This window comes from Dama dama, chromosome 14 (assembly GCF_033118175.1).
Source record: "Dama dama isolate Ldn47 chromosome 14, ASM3311817v1, whole genome shotgun sequence".
NCBI lineage: Eukaryota > Metazoa > Chordata > Mammalia > Artiodactyla > Cervidae > Dama > Dama dama.
In genome coordinates, this window is record NC_083694.1 from 24,976,896 (window position 1) to 24,998,842 (window position 21,947).

General features: G+C 37.9%; 1 protein-coding gene across 1 annotated transcript in view; it reads left to right on the forward strand.

Annotated features, from left to right (window-relative positions):
- The first annotated feature begins 3,222 nt into the window (after window positions 1-3,222).
- The window catches only part of FBXO28 (F-box protein 28), a 30,041-nt gene continuing 11,316 nt past the window's right edge, over window positions 3,223-21,947 (forward strand). The window contains exons 1-3 of the mRNA XM_061160129.1: window positions 3,223-3,505; window positions 14,903-15,012; window positions 19,236-19,374. Of these exons, the coding sequence (XP_061016112.1) occupies window positions 3,239-3,505; window positions 14,903-15,012; window positions 19,236-19,374 (516 nt within the window). The 5' untranslated portion in view covers window positions 3,223-3,238. The remainder of the gene's footprint in view (window positions 3,506-14,902; window positions 15,013-19,235; window positions 19,375-21,947) is intronic.

A 21,947-nucleotide genomic window follows, 5' to 3' on the forward strand; every position in this document is an offset into this window, starting at 1 on the left:
ATGGCTCAGCTGGTAAAGAATCCACCTGCAATGTGGGAGACCTGGGTTCAATCCTTGGGTTGGGACGATCCCCTGGAGAAGGGAAATTCTGTATTCTTGCCTGGAGAATTCCGTGGACTGTATAGTCCATGGGGTCACAAAAAGTCAGACACGACTGAGTGACTTTCACTCACAGAGCATCCCTTGGACAGAGGAGCCTGGCAGGCTACAGTCCACAGGGTCACAAAGAGCCAGACGCAACTGAAGCAACTGAACAGGCACATAGGTTACATATGAAAGTTGCTAAGAGAGTAAATCCTAAGAGTTCTCACCACAAGAAAAAAATTTTTCTACTTCTTTCATTTTGTACCTACAAGAGATGATGGATGTTCACTAAATTTATTGTGAAATAATAATAGTGAAATTTATCATTTCATGATGTATGTAAGTCGAGTCATTATACTGTACACATTAAACTTAAACAGTGATGTATGTCAACTGTATCTTCAGAAAATTGAAAGGTTAAAAAAAAAAGATAGTACAAATTCTCGTATGCTCTTCATCTGGATTCACCAAGTGTTAATGTTTATCATATTTGTTTTATTCATCTAATTCTCTATCTACATATTGAACCACTGAAGAACAGAGACATCGTGACCCATTTACCCCGAAATATTTCAATGTGTATTTCCTAAGAAGAAGGACATTCTCTTACAAGACCACATAAAATTATCCAAATCAGGAAACTTAATATGATTACATTTAGTTTCATAGTAATATGAAACTTAATATGATTACAATTTAAACACAATATAACAATTTAAATTTAAATCCAATTAAAAATTATAAATTTTGCCAATCCTCACAGTAGTGTTCTCACTACTGTTCTTCCTAATCCATGATCCAGTCCATGATCACCCAAGCATTTAGTTGTCTTGTTGCTTTAGTCTCTTTTCATCTGGTACAAATTCATAGTCTTTGTCTTTCATGACAGTAATCGTTTTTAAGATTATGGGGGGACTTACCTGGTAGTCTGGTGGTTAAGAATCCACCTGCCAATGCAGAGGACATGGCCTCGATCTTTGGTCGGGGAAGATTCTACATGTCACCATGGGGCAACTACTGAAGCCCTCGAGCTTTGGAGTCTGTGCTCTGCAATAAAAGCCATCTCAACGAGAAGCCCTCACACCGCAACTAAAGAGTAGTCCCCGTCTGCCACAATCAGAGAAATCCCATGAGCAGCAACAAGATCCAGCACAGCCAAAAATAAAAATAAATAAATAAAAAGATTACGGGGTAGTTAACTAGATTTGTCTACCTCAAATACAGTCTATGCATTTTTGGTAGAAATACCACATTATGCTATGCCCTTTTCAAGCTATCATAACAGGAGCTACATGATGTCAATTCCACTCATAACTCGTGAAGTTAATTTTGATCATTTGGTTATGGTGGTACCCACCAAATCTCTCTATTGCAAACTTCTTTTTATCTTGTAATTGATAATTAATTTGTGGGGGTTATTTTGAATCTATGTAAATATTCTTTTCCAGATCACACCCTTACTTTCTTATTTAGCATCTTTTGATGATTCTTGCCTAAATCAATTTTTTATGGAGATATAATTCACATATTATAACGTTCACTATTTTAAAAAATATTTATTTTTTCCTTTATTTGGCTGGGTTGTTAGAACACAAGCTCTCTCATTGTGGCCCTGGGCTTTAGTTGTGGCACACGGCTCCAGAGTGCACAAGCTCCATAATTGCAGAATACAGGCTTAATTGCCCAAGCATGTAGGATCTTAGTTCTCTGACCAGGGATGGAACCTGAGTCTCCTGCATTGGAAGGCGGATTCTTAACCACTGGACCACCAAGGAAGTCCCAAAATTCACTATTTTAAAGTGTATGATTCAGAGGTGTACCCATCACCACTGTCTAATTCCAGAACATTTTCATCAAAGCCCCAGGAAAAAACCCTACACCCCTTAGCAGTCATTCCCCTTTCCTCTGCTGTTTCCAGCCTCTGAGAACCATTAATCTACTTTCTATCTTTATTGTTTTGGCTATTTCAGGCATCTCATGTCAATGGATTCATACAATATGTGGTCCTTTGGGTCTTGCTTCTTTAATTGAAAACATTTTTAAGGCTCATTCATAAGGCAGTTTTAATCAATCCTTCATTCCTTCTTGCCTAAATCAATCATTAGTATGGTTCTTGAAAAATGATGATATTCTACATTGTTTCATCTACACTTACTATTGCTGTTGTTCAGTCGCTCAGTCATGTCTGACTCTTTGCGACCCCATGGACTGCAGCACACCAGGCTTCCCTGTCCTTCACTATCTCCATGAGTTTGCTCACTCATGTCCACTGAGTCCACGATGCCATCCAACCATCTTGTCCTCTGTCTCCTCCTTCTCCTCCTGCCTTCAATCTTTCCCAGCATCAGGGTCTTGTCTAATGAGTTGGCTCTTCACATTAGGTGGCCAAAGTATTGGCGCTTCAGCCTCAACATCAGTCCTTCCACTAAATATTTGGGGTTGATTTCCTTTAGAATTGACTGGTTTGATCTCCTTGCAGTGCAAGGGACTCTCAAGAGTCTTCTCCAACACCACAGTTCGAAGGCATCAATTCTTTGGCGCTCTTCTTTATGGTCCAACTCTCACATCCCTACATGACTACCACAAAAACCATAGCTTTGACTATATGGACCTTTGTCAGCAAAGTCTGACTCTGCTCTTCAACACACTGTCTAGTTTTGTCACAGCTATTCTTCCAAGGAGCAAGTGCCTTTTAACTTCATGGCTGCAGTCACTGTCCTCAGTGATTTTGGAGCCCAAGAAAATAAAGTCTGTCACTGTTTCCATTGTTTCCCCATGTATTTGCCATGAAGTGATGGGACCAGATGCCATGATCTTATTACACTTACTAGTTAACATTATTTTTATCTCCCTTTATCAGGGAAGCACTTTAGGAAAAAATGCACTGTGAAGTTAATTTCAGACAGGGTTCCCCTGCCCTCAAGCCGTTTCCAATCTTAGATGAAAGAGCTTACAATGACCACCTTTCCAGGGGGTTACTTGATCTTCTCTCCTTCCCACTTGAACCAGCATCAAAGTGTCTCTCTCTGCCTGTCACCCCATAGGCTCCTCCCCCTCCTCCAGGTGCCCCTCCCGGCCGCTCCAGAGAAGGAAGTGACGCACCGGAAGTGTCCCTGTTCCCCTTGCAGTGGGGGGAAGGAATCAAACCCCCAAGATGGCGGCAGCGTCGGAGGAGCGGATGGCTGAGGAAGGAGGCGGCGGTCACGGCGACGGCGGCTCCCCTTCGGCCATCGCCTCTACCCAGCGACTGCCCCCACCACCCCCGCCCCAGCCCCCGCAGCCGGGGTCCCAGGCGCCCCCAGCCCCGGCGCTGGCTCCGGACCAGCTGCCTCAAAACAACACGCTGGTGGCGCTGCCCATCGTAGCCATCGAGAACATCCTCAGCTTTATGTCCTACGACGAAATTAGCCAGCTCCGTCTGGTGAGGCCCCCTGGGGACCCTTGCCGCCCTCTCCGAGAGCCGAGGTCTGGGGAGGGCCCGAAAAGGAAGAGCGTTCCCCGGGGAGGGAGCCCCTGGCGAGCTGTAGCCGCCGCTAAAGCACCAACCGCAGCCCTCCCGCCCCAGAGTCTCTCTTGGGGCTGGCCCGCGGGGCTTGTCCAGATTCCGCCCTTGCTTGAGGAGTGGGGGCGACTGCCTGCGGGAACTTGGCTTTGGGGGGCTCGGGGGCTCTGGGCCCCCGACCCGGAAGCGGGGCCACGGGCGGGGGCAGCAAGAGCTGGGCTTACAGCCTATCTATCCGGTCTGAGTGTGGACGCCGGAGGGGGGTCTCATCACCTGCGTTTTATATATCACCTTCCACCCCAGGCTGGAGTTGGGGGCCAGCACTCCGAAGTAGGCGAGATCATCCCGGCTAGGTTTGGTTTGTCTGTGAGAAGAACGTATTGTTCCCCCTTACCACCCAAGTTTCCTTGTTGGAAAAGATAAAGTCGGATCGGTCAGTCCTCCCAAAAGCCAGTAGAGGTTTGGAGGAATTCAAACTCGTTTTGGAAACCTCAACCCCAGCGCCTTGGTTGACCAACGAAGGCAATCCTGAGAAGTGACTATCGGGCTTTGCCTCACCCCTGACACTTCCCATCCCATAGTGAAGCACCTTGCCCCTTGAGAAGGTTTTTTTCCTCTCCTGCATTTCATTTTCTAACTAGTGATTAATCCCACCCGCCAGCTTTTGGAGAGGTTTTATACCTTAAAATCACAGTAATTTTGTCCATGATTAATGAAAATAAATGAATTTGCCTTTGGGATTTTCTTCATCCCAGAGGCTTCACTGAAGGTTCAATGAATATCTTAGTTCAGTCAGTTATTTTGCTTCCTCAGTGAATTTATCTTTAAGTGGTAAGAAAATTGAAGGAGGTGGACATTTTGAAATGATTACAAACCGTTTCTGTGTAGAAGCTAAATATGTGGTCGGGATTGTTTTTAAGAGGACAAAGACATCTGAATGTGCTGTGTATAGCGTTTTCTTAATAATCAATATACTCTATTTTAGATTTACACCTTCAATTTAAAATTGATTATAATTGTATTTTTGAGATGCAAGCATATTTTTTAAAGGAGGCTGTTAAATATTCAAACTGGTGAATAGTTTATTTTCTTGTCAACAGAGCACATCAACCATGCCAGTCTGCAGGATAGAAAATTCATTTGAAAAGTAATATTTCAAAATGATTGTCCCTTAATTTCCAAAACATGTTATCCTAGAATTTCTTGTAGAATCCTAACTATTCCTTCCATTTTTTTCTAAAGAATGATATTTGATCAGAATTCATGGTATACATTCCTGTTGCCTGGAAATTGGACATGACATTTGGATTGAGCCTTTCAGCCAGACAATGCGTTTGTAAAGCTTGGAATGTTCACCGTTCTGTTTTATAAGTATTGAGAAAAAGTGGGGGGCGGGGGTGTTCATTTGTTGTTCATTTTACTTCTTTAAAAATTAAAAACATTCTTAAAGGGGAGAAAACCAGCCTATCCTAGGGGACAGAGTTAAAAAGACATCCCACAGTTTATTAGTAAATGACATCTCTTTCAAGTGAAATACTCAGCTGCATTCTTATTTTTGAGCAGTTATCTATTCTAGTATTTTAAAGATACAAATTTGTAGTTTCAGAGATTTTTTTCATAAGGAGTCCCTTACCACTCCCCTAAAAAGATTCAGCTCCCAGTTTTACTTCTTAAAGTTGGTTTTTTCTCTGTTTTAGTAATAGGGAACTATTTCTTATTCCTTTCTTTACTTAAGGTTAATGGATAATTCTTAGATTAAGTGGGTAATCTTTTGTGGCGATTTGGAAGTGTCTTTGGTTTTAAATTCTTTGGTTCATATGTCATAAGGTGCAATTCAAGTAACATGAAAGATTCTTGCCACTAGGTGTCAGCATTAATTTAATTATGGTCATTAATGAAATTGGCAGTCTAGCGATAGTGCCTAGTATGTGCTTTACATGCCTTTTCTAATTTAAGTGACCATTTATACCTAACAGACTGTTTGTGAGATAATCAATGCCAGTGTGTATGCTGCTATCTGGCATATAAATTGCATTGTTTCTTCTATTGTCAAGTATTTTTTTGAGTAGAGTTAAGGTTGGGTGTACTTAGAAAAGAGAGATATTAAGAACAGAATTAGTTTCCATAAAGCTAGATGTCAACCATTCAGTAGTTAATGAGCTAGTTTATGTATTTGTCAGGTGCTTCTTTTTTTCTTCTTTCAGCTTACTTGCCCTGTCTTGGGCTTCCCAGATGGCTCAGTGGTCCAGAATCCACCTGCAGTGCAGGAGACACAAGAGACTCAGGTTCAGTCCCTGGGTCATGGATGATCTCCTGGAGGAGGAAATAGCAACCACTCCAGTGTTCTTGCCCAAAAAACCCCATGGACAAAAGAGCCTGGTGGGCTACAGTCTAAAGGGTGGAAGAGTCGGACATGACTGAGCACACACATTAGGACCTCAGTCATAACTATCGTTAACATCTAAATTAGAGGACAGGTCCATGTACTTACTGCTCTGTATTTTCTTTATACGGTTTGTCCCAAGTTGCTAGAATAACATTTTCCAATTATCTTTGCTTCCTTTTGCCATGAATAATTGAAATTTGACTCTCCAGTCTGGTTATTTCCCAAGGAAGGTCCAGATTCCTTATTGAACCGAATCCCTTATTTTGTTTTGTTTTTTCTGCCATTGACTATTGCTCCCAAAATGTACCCAGAAGTTGGAAATCCTGGTTACATAAAAATAGTTCTTTAATATTTAACTTCTCTAATATATTTAAAGTTGTTTGGATGAAGATACCTTTTGAAATGACAAAACGTGTACTTTAAGTTGTTTTCCAGTAAATCACATAAATTTGCGCTGATGCAGCATAGTCTGTCACATAAGGCCCCTTCACAGGTATGAGAGTTTTTGAAACAAGTGGCAAAGGTTAAGGATGGTCCTGCACCTAGTTGCAGAGCACATCACAGCCCAATTGGAACATAATAATGTTGACTTGTGAGTACAGAGTTCTCGCTGGAAAAAAAAAAGTATGGAAGACTTCTTAAAAGTTGTCTTAGGGAATTCCCTGGCAGCCCAGTGGACTGCCACTTTTTTTATAAAGAGATCCTATAGATTTTTCCTCTGTGGTTCTAGTGGAGCTCCTGTAAATATAATGGAATCCTATTAGTGGTTCCGGACAGATTTGATTAAAAGTTCAATTCAAGTATCATGCTTATTATCTGGAATGAAATTTTCCATTTGACAACAAAATACATAAATCTATGTTTTTGTCCCAGGATATTTCTCTGGTGCACTCTAGCTAGTTAAACCTATTATTCATTTATAGTTCCTTTCACATCTTTTCTTGAAATGTGTTTGAAAAACTCAGTTGTAGAGAGGGTTGACTGGTAGAAAATATGAAGGAAAATGGGGAAGTATTACCTTTTTTTTTAAGTAGGCAGGATGTCTTCCTTATATCTCTTTCTCTATATCAATAGTTCTCAATTTTGTCTCAGGACACCTTTACACTCTTAAAAGTTATTGAGGACCCAAATTGCTTTCCTTTGAAAATTCTAAAATACACAAGAATGCACAGTGCATAATTCCATTAGCTGTCATTACATGTCATGTTGCCACACACATTCTGCTGTGTCTTGTGAGAAAATAAGCATGAAAATGGCAAATAACATCTTAGTATTATGAAAATGATTTAGCTTCACAAACTCTTGAAAGGATCTTGGGAACCCCAAGGGTCCCTAGACCACACTATGAGAACCATTGCTCTGTATCGCTGTATTATAGAATATAATATTGCTGTATTATATATGTACTGCTGGGGGGTTTTTCCCGTACCATGTCATCATCAGGTTATTTATTTTATTAACAAGTTCTTAAGTATAGGTAAGAAATTATATTTTGGGAATACTTCACTCCTGCAGATTCTCAAAGGTGTCCAGTCAGTAACCCTGTCCACAGTATCATCACTGAGACAGAATGTACACACCTTCCTTGAGCACGTTTACAAAGAATCAGTATAACAAATGCATAGTAGTAAATACAAGAATGTTGAGGTTAATCAGCAGAGGCTTCCTCAGAGTCATGAATTTTCATCCAGTTAGTGAAGATGGAAGAACATTACCAGTAGGAAAAAAAAAAAAAGATATATAATTATCCTAATTGTTTTGTTCAAGGTAATATTAAATTTATATTTTCTTTCCAAATGCATATTTAGGAGGGACACCCAGGGGATTTTTAATTTGTTGTAATTTTACCAACAGACAATTGAGAATTAACTCTGTCTCTGTATGTAGTATATCTTAAATGGTCCATACCAAGAGGATAGAATTTTTTCTTATAAAAGATTAAAGTGTTTTTGTAAAAGAGATGGGAAGTTGTATAGGACTGGCTCATTCCCTGTTAATTTTTTAAATGATTTTATCACCTCTCTCCATGGGATCACATAGAGTTGGACACAACTGAGCACGCATGCATCCATCATTAACTTTTTGCCACATTTACTTTATCTTGTACGCTCATTTACCATTTGAAAGTAAGGTGCAAATACAGTGACATTTTACCCCTAAAATACTTCTGTATAATCACAATATCATCACTTCCAAGGTATTTAATATTACATTTTATATTCAGGTTTCTCAGTTGTCCCCAAAATGTGTTTTGATAGCTTGGAGAAGGGTTGGGGAGGTAGTTAAGTTCTTAAATCTAATAAAGCATTAGTCTCTTTAATCTGGAACATTTCTCCCGCCTTTTCACAGTTCATTCTTTCATGACTTTCTAAAGAATCCAGCACAGATGGCTGTGAAATATTCTGCACAGATTTGTCTGATTGAGAGGATTATAGGAAGATCTTGGTCTAGCTCCATCGCAAAACTTTAGTAGTGTGGCAAAATCTGCCCCCACTAAAGTCCTGCTTTTCTAGATTCGTGCCAACAGTTTCTATAGCAGTAGAGTATTAGAGATCCTAATCAATTGAGAATAATTAGGATAAACATTTCAATCTACATAGCTACTGATCACTAAATTTAACAAGACACAAATCGGGGCTTCCCTGGTGGCTCAGTGGTAGAGAATCTGCCTGCCAGTGCAGGAGACACAGGTTCAACCCCTAGTCCAGAAAGATCCCACATGCCTCAGAGCAGCTAAGCCCTTGCTCCAGAACTACTGGAACTGCAGCTCCTGAAGTCCAAGCACCCTGAAGCCCATGCTCCCCAACAAGAGCGTAGCCCCCGCTTGTTGCACCTGGAGAAAAGCTGGTGCAACCCAGCACAGCCAAAAATAAATAAACAAATTAGGGAAGGGAATACACAGATCAGAAGACCTGGATTGTTTCCCCCCGCCCCCAACATAGCTTGGTTTGTATTGAGGTGCTATCCTAGGTACTTTGCTAATCCTTGAAATGTGTGAAAATTGCTCAGTCGTGTCCGGCTCTTTGCGACCCCATGGACTGTAGCCCACCAGGCTCCTCAGTCCATGGCATTTTCCAGGCAGAAGTACTGGAGTGGGTTGCCATTTCCTGCCAGTATGAAAAAATGAGGAAACTGAGAGTAATCCATATTAAAGTCCATATTAGAATGATACACGTGTGTGTGTGTATGTATGTATGTATGTATGTGAATAAAGACCCAAATTATTTTCTTTTTCTTTTTTTTTCCAAATTCTTAATTTCGCTTTTTGCCCTTGATGATTGGATGACCTTGAACAAGTCATCTAAGTTCCTACGGCCTCAGATTTCTCACTGTAAAAAGAAAGGGTAGGTTCTGGTGTCTTATGTCCCTTTCAGGTCAAGGGTCTAATAAGCAGCCTAATCTTCGATAATAGCTTCCTTAGTAATTGGGGAAAACTATTGACTTTCCAGGTGGCACTAGTGGTAAAGAACCCTCATGCCAATGCAGGAGACATAGAGATGCAGGTTTGATTCCTGGGCAGGAAGATCCGCTGGAGGAGGGCATGGCAAACCCACTCCAATATTCTTGCCTGGAGAATCCCATGGATAGAGGAGCCTAGCGGGCTACAGTCCATGGGGTCACAAAGAGTCAGACACGACTGAAGCGACTTAGCACACATGCATTGACTATTCAGTTCATTTGAGAACTGTAGAGAACAAAATGAGTATATTAAAAATGTGATTCCACTACAATATTTCCTTGATTCTAAGATATAGTTTCATATTTTAACATTTTTGAAATGATAGTGCATCTTGATCAAATTATATTATTATAGTGGTACTTAAAAAAAATTTTTTTTTATTAAATTGAAAACATATCTTAAAGTCGCCACAGCATCTTAAAATTGAAGAAACCCAGTGTATTTTAAGGCATCTAAGATACCTGAGAAAGAAATGCTCGGCAGTTATAATATATATTGTAAGATCATTCCACTGTCACATGTTAAAAGATGGAAAATGTACATCTTAGAGTCAACCAAGATTTTATATTGGAGATTAGGTTTAACAAGAAAATTGTGGATTTCATGGATTTAAGGTGTGTGTCTTGCCTTTTTAAGAAGGGCCATAGTGGCACAACAGATTGAAAAAGATTTTTAAATAAACACAAGTGAAGAAAAATTTTTATTTTTGATCACTTGTTAGAAAACGGTAAAAAGAATAAACATGGCATTTTAAATTTTGAAATAATTAACAAAGAAAACAAATCTGTTCTTCACACTAGAACAGCAGATAACAGAGGGGCAAGTTAAATGTCTCTGTTGTATACTTATTCCATTAGTTGCTTTTTGTTTATATAGTATGTATTTTCTTAATCTCTAAATACATTGATCTTTTTTTGAGATAGTCATCATCTTTGTTTATTAGATTCTAGAATTTTTCTGTCCTGAGTAAATTGCCAAACTGCTAGGATTTTTGTTTTGTTTTAATAACTGGGGAAATGATATTTCTTTTCTGTAGCCTTGGGAAATAATTAAAGTAACCCCAAATTTAGAGCTACACTTGAAATAAGGTAATTTTGTTTTGCAAGTTAATATGCATTGACAGCAGTTATAATTATACTGCTCACCTTGGGGAAAATTAATATATTTCTGTTTTTTCAGAGGTCACTTTGCTTCCTTCTGAATCCTAAACGAAAGATAGTTATATGCTCAATGGTGTCTTTGTTTTTATGCTGTTGATCAGTCAGTGCTTATAAAACATTTATGAAAGGAAGAATATTACATTAAATACTGTTCTTTTCCTATAATATCAACTAATGCCTCAGATCTTTTTGGTTTTTGTGGTGCTATTCTAGTTTGCTTTTGTTACCTCCTATTTTCTAATCTTTTTTAGTTGAAGTATAGTTGATTTATAGTATTTGTTTCAGATGTATATTTTCTGATCTTTTTACCAGCTTTTAATTAGAATGGTCAGTTAAGACTCATTTATAAGTCTTTTTTCTTGTCTTTTACCTCTTTATTTGGGATTCATCTGCAGTGGTTTCAGCTATCTTCGTGTGAGATTTCCAGAACCTTATCTTTGGTTGTAACATTATAGTTGCCTACGGAAAATGACCAGTCAGCTGTCCCAATACCAGGTCTCTCCCAAAATGGATGCTCTTTTTCCTTTTAAATTTATTTCTCATTACTGTCTGATTTTCCTGATCAAAACATGGGAGATTTTATTCCTCTCAGGGAGATTTTATTCCTCTCAGTATCTGACTGTCTTCGGAAGTAGTTTGCTAATGGTTTATTCATTCCAGGCTTTGTGCCTTTGTTCCATCAGCATTAACGTAGCATTCCTGTCCTTTCTTCTTTTAAAGCCTAGGAACACGTTAAGTCTCCTTGGTTGACCTTACCTGGTTATTTATTTATAGCAAATTACTCAGTCGAGTGTATACTCATACTAATCAGTACTCATTCCATTGCATTTCTAGATTATTAAAAGATTCCTAAATTGAGTATTTAGCTAGATTTAGTGCAGCAATATCCTAGAATAATGAAGTAATTTAGAAAGTACCTTGGAGGTCATTACAGCAGTGTGCTGTGTGCTAAGTCACTTCAGTCATGTCCTACTCTGTGCAGCACTCCGGACTGTAGCCTTCCAGGCTCCTCTGTCCGTGGGATCCTCCAAACAAGAATACTGGAGTGGGTTGTCATGCCCTCCTCCAGGAGATCTTCCCAACCCAGGGATTGAGCCTGCTGCTCATGTGCCTGCTGCATTGCAAGCAGATTCTTTACCACTGAGCCTCCTGACTTTAATTTTTTACTTTGTAAATAAACATTTTTTTTTTCAGTTTTATAGAGATGGCATTGATATATAGCACTGTATAAGTTTAAGATGTGTACGGAATAATGATTTGACTTTAAAAAAAAATAGGAAGTCATTACCACAGTGGGTTTAGTTCCATTTTTCAACTCAGAAATTATCAGAGAGTTATAGAGTCCACAGATCAAAAGAGTATTTTTCTACAAAGTTGTGTTAGAGGGTGCCTCATATTAAATAGTTTTAACAACAATGAAATCCCCAATTTCTATTCCTCAGAGTTCATTTTGAAGTCTTTGGGTGGGTTTATTTCTTTTTTCTACTTGATAATATCTGTTGACTTTCGGACACAACTGAGTGACTGAACTGACTGACTTTCTCCTATGACAGATGAGAATTTAGTCAGCTTTATATTCCCTCATCACACACACAAAGACATACTTTCTTTTTCTTCCTCCAATAACATGATAAAAGTTTCTTTTTTTCCTCACACAAAGTTCAGTACTATTGTTTATGGCAATGTGGTTCTCAAATGCGGTCCAGGTTTACCAGAAGGATTCCCAAGACTCAGGGAGTCTATATGATCTAAAATATTTTCATTACTGTACTGAGGTACTGTTTGCATTTGTTACTCCCATTCTTTCACAAAGGTCCAGTGGAGTTTTCCAGTAGTTCTGTGACATGTGATGGTATCATCATACGGCTAATGACATGTGCACTTGTATATTGTGTTTTCTAGAATTTTCTTAGGTAAGAATACCTCAGCAGATTAATACAAAAGAAGCAGATATGAAAATTCACTTATTTCTATTAAACTACTAGACCTAAACTAGATTAAAGAGATTTGTAAATGTACTCATTAAATGTTTTGTTTTAGAAACATTTATATCAGTACGTATTGGGTTTTTTATTATTTTTTCAGTAGACACTGAACAAATGTTTATAACTTACTCAGTTAGAAATAGATTCCACTGTATTTTAAAATATGATTTATTAGAATTACTCTATCAGTAAAGTATCAGTACTTTTTTATGTTTTCATCTGCTTTGAAATGGAAAAGAACTGTTTACCGTCATACCTTTCATCTGGCATACTATTATACAGGGAGTGGCTGGTATTTAGCATTAGAGTATCAGAACCTTTATCAGCTCAGCCCAGTTTACCAGAATTTTTATTTGTATAACCTCAGGAGAAAGCAACTTTTGAGTTTCATCAGTATTTGGTTTTAGCAAGTATTTTTCAAGCATTTGTGTTTGGGTGCTATGAGAGATAGAAGTGTTGAGACAGCCCTTGCCTAATCAACTTAGCCTTGATGTAGGTTTATCTCAATTTTATCTCAGCACTGTGCTTTCAACATCCACACCTGTACAGTGAGAATTAAGGTCCAGGTTGATGCATCTGAGTGAATGCAAAATACTCAGGAAACAAACAACAAACATATTTTGTGTAGTAGGTTTCATTAAGATAAGAAAGATACTGGGATATTTCAGAAATATAAAAGCTAAGTATATAAAGCAAAGTTTGCAAATTAGTGGTGAAGTTAAACATAATTGTTAACAAAATTTTTTAAACAATTTTTATATAGTGATTTATAGTTTACCGTGATTTAATGTCTGTTTCTTTTAATCCTAATATTATCCCTGTGTATGAAGTACTATCCAAATTTTACAGATGTCTGATTCAGGCTTTCAAAAAGAAACTGACTTGCCCAAGGACATAAAATGGCTGGACTCAAATTTAGATGTTCTAACTTTAGATCCTATGCTTTTATTGTATGAAAATACCATTTTTAAAGTTAAATTTCTGCTATACATGTTAAAATATTTTGAAGGATATGACAATATCTAGTATAGGCTTTGACCATTATAAACTGTCATACTTCATCCAAGTCACTAGAAGAAATGATTTAAAACTTTCATTCTGTTATAGCATACTAACACACATGGAATTTAGAAAGATGGTAATGATAACCCTATATGCAAAACAGAAAAAGAGACACAGAAGTACAGAACAGACTTTTGAACTCTGTGGGAGAAGGTGAGGGTGGGATGTTTCGAAAGAACAGCATGTATATTATCTATAGTGAAACAGATCACCAGCCCAGGTGGGATGCATGAGACAAGTGCTCGGGCCTGGTGCACTGGGAAGACCCAGAGGAATCGAGTGGAGAGGGAGGTGGGAGGGGGGATTGGGATGGGGAATACATGTAACTCCATGGCTGATTCATGTCAATGTATGACAAAGCCCACTGAAATGTTGTGAAGTAATTAGCCTCCAACTAAAAAAAAAAAAAAACTTTCATTCTGGTAATAATAAAAACTTTGTGAGAGGTTAGACTCAAGTTTGAATATGTATTTTTGGCCAGAGAAGAATTTTCTTGTTTCAGACCATAAAAAGCCTTCAAATATTTTGTTTTAATGATCTTTGGAATTATAGACTTTGACCATAATAGTGGGGATACATTCAGAATATTCAACAGATATCTAAAGAAGTCAAGTGGGACTCTGAGCTTCCACTGCATGAGCCATGAGTTTGATCCCTGGTCAGGGAACTAAGATCTTGCAAGCCATGTCACACAGCCAAAAAAAAGTCAAATATATAAATAAATGAGAAAACATATATATTCTTTTTTTAAAAAAGAGTAAATTATTCCTTGCTTACATATAATATTAATTTTTAAATGTAGTATTGAAGGTTACAGTGAGGAATTCACATATACTGATTCAAAGATTCAGATAGCAAACTGGAGAACAATTCTAGCACAGAGTACTTTGAACCATCAGTTAATGAGTCTAAGTTAATTGTTATCAATTTGGTTTTTTTCAATTAATTTTTATATACTTTTTTGGCTGCACCATACAGCATCTGAGATCTTAGTTCCCTGACCAAGGGTTGAACCCACACACCTCACATTGGAAGCATGGATGGAGTCTTAACAACTGGATTACCAGGGAGTCCCTTTATTGATTTTTATTGGAGTGGAGTTGCTTAGCAATGTTGTGTTAGTTCTGCTGCACAGCAAAGTGAATTAGTTACATGTACATACATATGTATCCCCTTTTTAGATCTCCTCTCTATTTAAGTTACCACAGACATTTTCTGAAGTTTTTACTTTTTAAAATTCTTTCTCATTCTGTCTTCCCATAGGTTTGTAAAAGAATGGACTTGGTCTGCCAGAGAATGTTGAATCAGGGATTTCTAAAGGTGGAAAGGTACCATAATCTATGTCAGAAACAAGTTAAAGCACAACTCCCAAGGTATGTTATGGTTAGCAATGGCAGTTATTCTACAACTGGGGATTTTATTTGTTTCTTGATTATTATTATTAATTTTTTTTAATCTAAGTAAGGGTTTACATGTTAAATCGTTTCCAAGTTTTTGTAGCAAAGTATACACAGATCACAATAAATGATTTTACTATGGTTTCTTCACTCTCGCCATATCTATTCAACATTTTAGTTTGAGCCAGGGCATTTAGGCAAGAAAACGAAATTAAAGGCATCCAGATTGAAAGGAAGAAATAAAACTCTATTCACAGATACCACATGCTCTTGTATACACATGATATTGTATATAAAATACACTGAGTTATCAGAGCTAAAAACAAGTTCAGCAAGGATACTAAATAAAAGAGTATACAAAAATCACTTGTATAATTCTATGCATTAGCGATAAACAATCCAAAAATGGAGACAATTCCATTTACAGTAGCATTGATAGTAATGTATAACAAAAGAAGTACAAAACTTGTTTATTAGAAACCAGAAAGCACTGTTAAAAGACACTAAAGGCTTAAATAAATGGAAAGGCATTCTGTGATCATAGATTGGAAGATTTCATTTTAAGATGGCCAGGGATTGAATCTGAGTCTCGTGTGTCTCCTGCATTGCAGGCAAATTCTTTACCCACTGAGTCATCTGGGAAGCCCATTAAAATGGCGGTAGTCCCCAAACTGACACATATATATTCAGTGCAAACCCCTGGGCTTCCCAGGTCACACTAGTGGTAAAGAACCTGGCTGTCAGTGCAGGAGACATAAGAGATACATGGTTGATCCCTGGTTCGGGAAGATCCCCTGGAGAAGGGCATGGCAGCCCACTCCAGTATTCTTGCCTGGAGAAGCCCATGGACAGAGGAGCTTGGCGGGCTACAGTCCATGGGGTTTCAAAGAGCCGGACATGACTGAAGCGACTTAGCGCACAGAGCAACCCCCGTCAGAATCCTAGCTGTCTTTCTGTAGAGATTGACACACTGATCCTGTAATTCCTGTGGAAATGCAAAAGACTCAGAATAATCCAAACAATCTTGATAAAGAACAAAATTGGAAAACTACCATTTTCCAGTCTCAAAGCTTTAGCTACAATAATCACTCTGATGCTAGCATAAAAATAGACACACAGATCAATGGAATAGAGTCCGGAAAGTGAACCTTTACATTTTTTGTCAATTGATTTTCAACAAGAATGCCAAGAAAATTCAATGAGGAACGAATAGTGTTTTCAACAAATGATGCTGGGACAAAAGAATGAAGTTATACCATATACAAAAATTAGCTGAAAATGAGTCATAGGCTTAAGTGTAAATGTCAGTGCTATATTATAAAACCTTGAGAAGAAAACAGTCATAAACCTTTATTAACTTGGATTAGGTTCTTTAGGTACAACACCAAAAGGACAAGTAACAAAAGAAAAAAGTAGACAAACCAGAATTCATCAAAATTTAAAATGCCTGTGCCTCAAAGGACACCATCCAGAAAATGAAAAGACCGCCATTGCCGGGGTCCAGCCCCAGGAGGATCCAGGGGAACTCTCAGGATGAATGGCGTCGGCGAATGAGAGAGAGAGAGTGAGACAAAGCTCGGGGCTAAGTCTGGAGTTTATTTTCGCACGGCCCCTTTATACACTCAACATCTTTTTGGGGGAAGTGCGTATTGCTTACACACAGGTCATCTCAAAACATTACAGCAACTTGACCTTCAACAGAAACAGGATGTCACCCACATACTTTTTGTTCACAAGAGTCTGTCTTATCATTTGTCCTTCAGGCCTGCTAACATTTTATGGCTTGCACTTGGTGTGACTTAAGCAACTTCAGTAGCCGACCCTGTTTTTCTTATGATTAATCTATTTTCTTTCTAATAGGTGTCATCTCTATGGGAACTAGATAGGATTACATTTTTACAGAACAGAAATGCAAAGGATTGCAAAAACAGCAGATATAGCACAAAACAGGCTTTTAGTCTAAAAGTTAACTACCTGCAAGAAGTCACCAGCTAATCTCTATCTATAAAGTATTTTCTATTAGGCACATTTGTGACTATTATTTGTGGAGCTGTTCTCACCCCTTGGAGGGACCTATGCTTAATAGTTTCTTTTGTTAGCGTACTGTGCTTAGGATGTTTAGAACAATCATGAGCATTTTTTGCAATGAGAGCACACATTTATCAAACAAGCCAGAATGCCAGCAAAAGGGTTTGAATTGAAGCATTTCCTTCATCCCTGTCCCCTTCATAGGGTACCAGCGTCCAGGAGATTTATTAATTAGCGTTTTAAGTTGGTCTTTATTCAGTGAAAGAGGAGCAGGAGAACTCTCGGCAGGCAACACAAGAATCTGCAGCAGGGCAAACAAGAACAACAACAGAAAACTGGGGGGGATACAGAGTGGGGTAGAGGCCGAGGCCAACCTGGAGAGTCCCTTATATCCTGAATGGCCTTGCGTGTCAGGTTTTTTCCTCACGACCTCGTCATGGATGGGATCCTGGATGACCTTTCCCGTCAGGTGTTTTCTTCATGACCTCGTCATGGGTGGGATCTCTCACAACGGCTCCCGGCAAGCCACAGAATGGGACAAGACATTTGCAGCCCATGTATCTGTTACGGGACTTGTATCCAGATTATATTAGGAACTCTGACTACTCAACAATAAAAAGGGGGACTTCCCGGTGGCCAGTGATTAAGATTCCACACTTCAATGCAAGGGGCACAGGTTCAACCCCTGGTCCAGGAATTAAGATCCCATGTTTTCCTGGTGTTACCAAAATTTTCTTTTTAAGGCATAAACAATAAAAAGGTAAATAACCCCAATTTGAAAATGGGCAAAGAATTTGACAGAAATTTCTCCAAAGATGATGCACTAAAGGCTAAACATCGTTAGTCATCAGGGCACTGTGGGATACCAGTGAACACCCATCAGGATGGATGGCCAAGGACAAATGTTGGGAGGGAGATGGACAAATTGGAACTTTCACATATTACTGGTGGCATAATGAAATGGTGCAGCCACTTTACAAAACAGTTTCTCAAAAAATGAAATACAGAGTTACCAAATGATGTAACAGTTTCACTGCTGCGTATACTGCTTATATGCATATACTGCTGTATACTGCATTTCACTGCTGTATATACTCAGGAGAAATGAAACTATGTCTACACAAAGTACACAGATATTCATAGCGGCGTTGTTCATCATAGCCAAAAAGTGGAGACAACCCAAGAGTCCAGCACAGGTGAATGGATCATCAAAATCATGGTGTGTCCGTATAATAGAATAATGTTCAGCAATAAAAAGGAATGAACTACTGAGACATCCTTCTACGTGGATAAACCTTGGAAGAATGCCAAGTGAAAGAAGCTAGACACAAAACACATACTGTTATGATTCCAGTTATCTGAAGTGTCCCGAATAGGCAAATCCATAGAAGCGGTAAATTAGTTGTTGCCAAGGGCTGGATAATGAGAGTAATTAATAATGGTTACAGGCTTTCTCTTTATGATAATGAAAATATTCTGAAATGAGATGGTAGTGATGGGTACACAAGTATGAACATACTAAAAATCACTAAATGGTACCCTTGAAAAGTGAATTAAATGTGAATTATGTCTCAAAACTTTTGAAAAGTTAAAATGAGCTGATCTTAGAGCAAAAATATATGATCTCTTGTCTTTATGTCCATGTATACTTTCATTTATCTGATTTCTCTGATTCTAATAGCCACTAGGCTTGAGCTTGATATACCCAAGTGGAAGTAAAAGTTGCTCAGTCGTGTCCGCCTCTTTGCGACCCCAGGGACTGCAGCCTACCCAGCTGCTCTGTCCATGGAGTTCTCCAGGCAAGAGTACTGGAGTGGGTTGCATTTCTTTCTCCAGGGAATTTTCCCAACCCAGGTATCGAACCCGAGTGTCCTGCATTGCAGGCAGATTCTTTACCAACTGAGCCACTAGGGAATCCATATAGCCAAAGGGCAAAACAAAAAAAAATAATTTTTTTCAAATGTTTTATCAATAAATATTTGATTGATCCTTAGCAAGGATTTCTAAACATAGTGATTCATTTATTATTGCAGTTAAATTATGACCCAATTGTAGATTTCTAAATTAACATGTAAATGTTAGGCTTACATTAAGGTATTTTGTTTGGTTAGCATTTTAGCCCACAGTACTTCTTTTAATGGTTGCTTTTTTTTTTTTTTTTTTTTTGGTAGGAGAGAGTCAGAAAGGAGAAACCATTCATTAGCTCGGCATGCAGACATCCTCGCTGCTGTTGAAACAAGGCTGTCATTATTAAATATGACTTTCATGAAGTATGTGGATTCCAATCTCTGTTGCTTCATCCCAGGAAAGGTAAAATAGAATTGCTTACTTAGTAACAGCTGGATTGAACTGTGTAAGCTTTAAATTACTATGAAGTTACAAAGTGATTTTTTTAAATGACAGAATCACTCCTACTTCTTTGGTCATCTGTGAATTCAGTAGTCACAGTATTAAAGGGTAAGTTGTATAGATAATTGTGGGCTTTTGACTTTTCTAAAAAAAATTTTGGCCACCGTGTGAGGCATGAGGGATCTTAATTAGTTCCCTGAGCAGGGATTGAGCCCATGCCCCCTGCTTTGGGAGTGCAGAGTCTTAACCAGTGAATTGCCAGGGAAGTCCCATTGCTACTTCTTTGAGTAGGTTTCTAGGAATGGATTTGTTTAGGTTCTCTGCAATAACTTATATAAATATATATATATCATTTATGTGATCTGTATACTTAAAATTATGATTATGAAATATGCTATAGAAGCCCTCCTGTTCTTCAGGAAAGCTTTTTAAGGGTCCATACGCAAAGAAAAAATTTGAAGCTTTTACTTTTTGTAAAGATTCCAGAGATACAGCAATGAGCAAGAATAGGTATTGTCTCTGCCTTCAAGATTGTTACATTTTAGGGAGGGGAGAGACAAGCTGGTTTTGTTTTGTTTGAGAAATGTTTCATGAAAACAACTTACAAACTTCCAGATTCGACAAGAATAGATAATTACTGTATAGCAGTATACTCTGGGCTAAGTAATAGTGCTGTTTAACACAGAAATAAGTTTATTGTGGTGTATTTACTATGACTAAGTGAATAAAGGACCCACAGTTCAACATGCTGCTCATACCTTCACTAATACCTTGCTTCTTGAATTGAGTGTAAATTCAGAATGAAATAACTTCAGTACCTTTTTATGTGAAAGAGATGGAGGTAGAATTAAAGATCATTTTGCTACTTAGCTGCTACTGGCAAAAGGTTCCTTTAACATGGTTGGAACTAATTAATACTTAGTAAAATCTGAATGCTTTCTTTTTGTTATTTCCACTGATAATTAACATTGGCAATATTGTATTATTTTCTTCATTTTCAATATTCTGTAATGTTTGTTGGGAGCCAGAGGAGTCCTGTTGCTTATTCAAAGTATTCTTTGGTATAGCTCACTTTCCTCATATTAGTTACTGATGTTTTTCTATAAAAAGGTGACCAGTTAGAAACTTTAGATTCTAATTATTAGGCCAGATTTTATCCAGGTCTAATTCATAGGTCTTAATTCTTGATGTTCACTGAACTAGAATAGCTTGTCTCCTATAGCCTCATAGTTTCTATTGCATATCTCATAATGTTAAGATTATGAATATTTAAGATACCTCTCTAAGTTTCATAACCTCAAGAGACAATTCAACCAGTTATTGTTAATGAGAGCTGAATAGCTTGTGGCAAAGTCCATATGCCCTGCAAAGCCAAAGGTATTTTAGTACCTAACCTTTACAGAAGTTGTCTATCTGTTGTTCTAGTTGATCAAGATCATGTGATTGAAATGATGATATTTCCTGTCTAAACAAATGAGGTTAAATTCAGTTGAGTCTTGCTATTTTTTTTGGAAACCAGTTGTTTTCTCTTTTAATTCTAGTACCAACTGAGGTGGTAGCAGTGGAGGATGTTTTCAGTTTTGGAGCTTATGTGTTTCCCCTTGGGCATTTGCTCCTTAACTGAGACCTTTACCTTACCTGCAGTGGAAAAGTCTTCCATTTTTCCTTAATATTACCCATTTATTCACAAGATCTTATCCTAATTTATTTTTCTCTGACAAGTCTGAACTGGAAAAACAACTCCCAAAAAACAAATAAATTTTGTTTTGATTATCACTTTGGTTTATTCTGCCATCTTTATAGCTTATATTTTGCCTAAATCAACACTGTATACTTAGATTACTACTTTTTATTTTTATGTAGCTGGTACTTTTTAGCTTAATTAGGCTAAGTCTAAACTGCTAACTTAACATAGTTTGCAATGTTTGGGTTGTTTTATCATTGTTCTTTTTTGAACTTTCTCATCCTTAAACTTTCATATTCTGTCTTCAGAACATAAGGATATGGCATTAAGTTTCATGTCCTTAAGTGAAGATATTCTATGAAATACTTTTCTTTCAGTTTAGCGTATAATCTTGATTTGGTATATGATTTCTATAGTAGTTTATTCTTGGTTTCCCCAGCATCTTGCTCCTGGGTTCATTTCACAAATTAGTTTTTACAAGTTACTTAAGCGAGTCTGGGTAATAGCAATTTCATTTAAATTAAGATTGCCTGATATATAGCAGAATTTTGGACCTTTAAACTAACAGTTGGGGGAAGAAATTTTTTTAAATTATTCTCTGAAAGAACAATCAAATTCGTTTGTAAAATTAAATGGTAGGATGAAGATAGAAGATTAAATGTATGTTTATCTCTTAACTTCTCCCCATACTCGACTCAGTGGAGTAGAGTAAATGATATAATTTTTAAAAGGAAGAAAAGATAAAGCCCCATGAACAAGAGGTCAATAGAGTAGACAGTAGCAGCAGGATTTTGGAAGTTGGAAAGTAGATGAACAGATGATAACTGACTTAGAAAAACTGAGGAAGTTA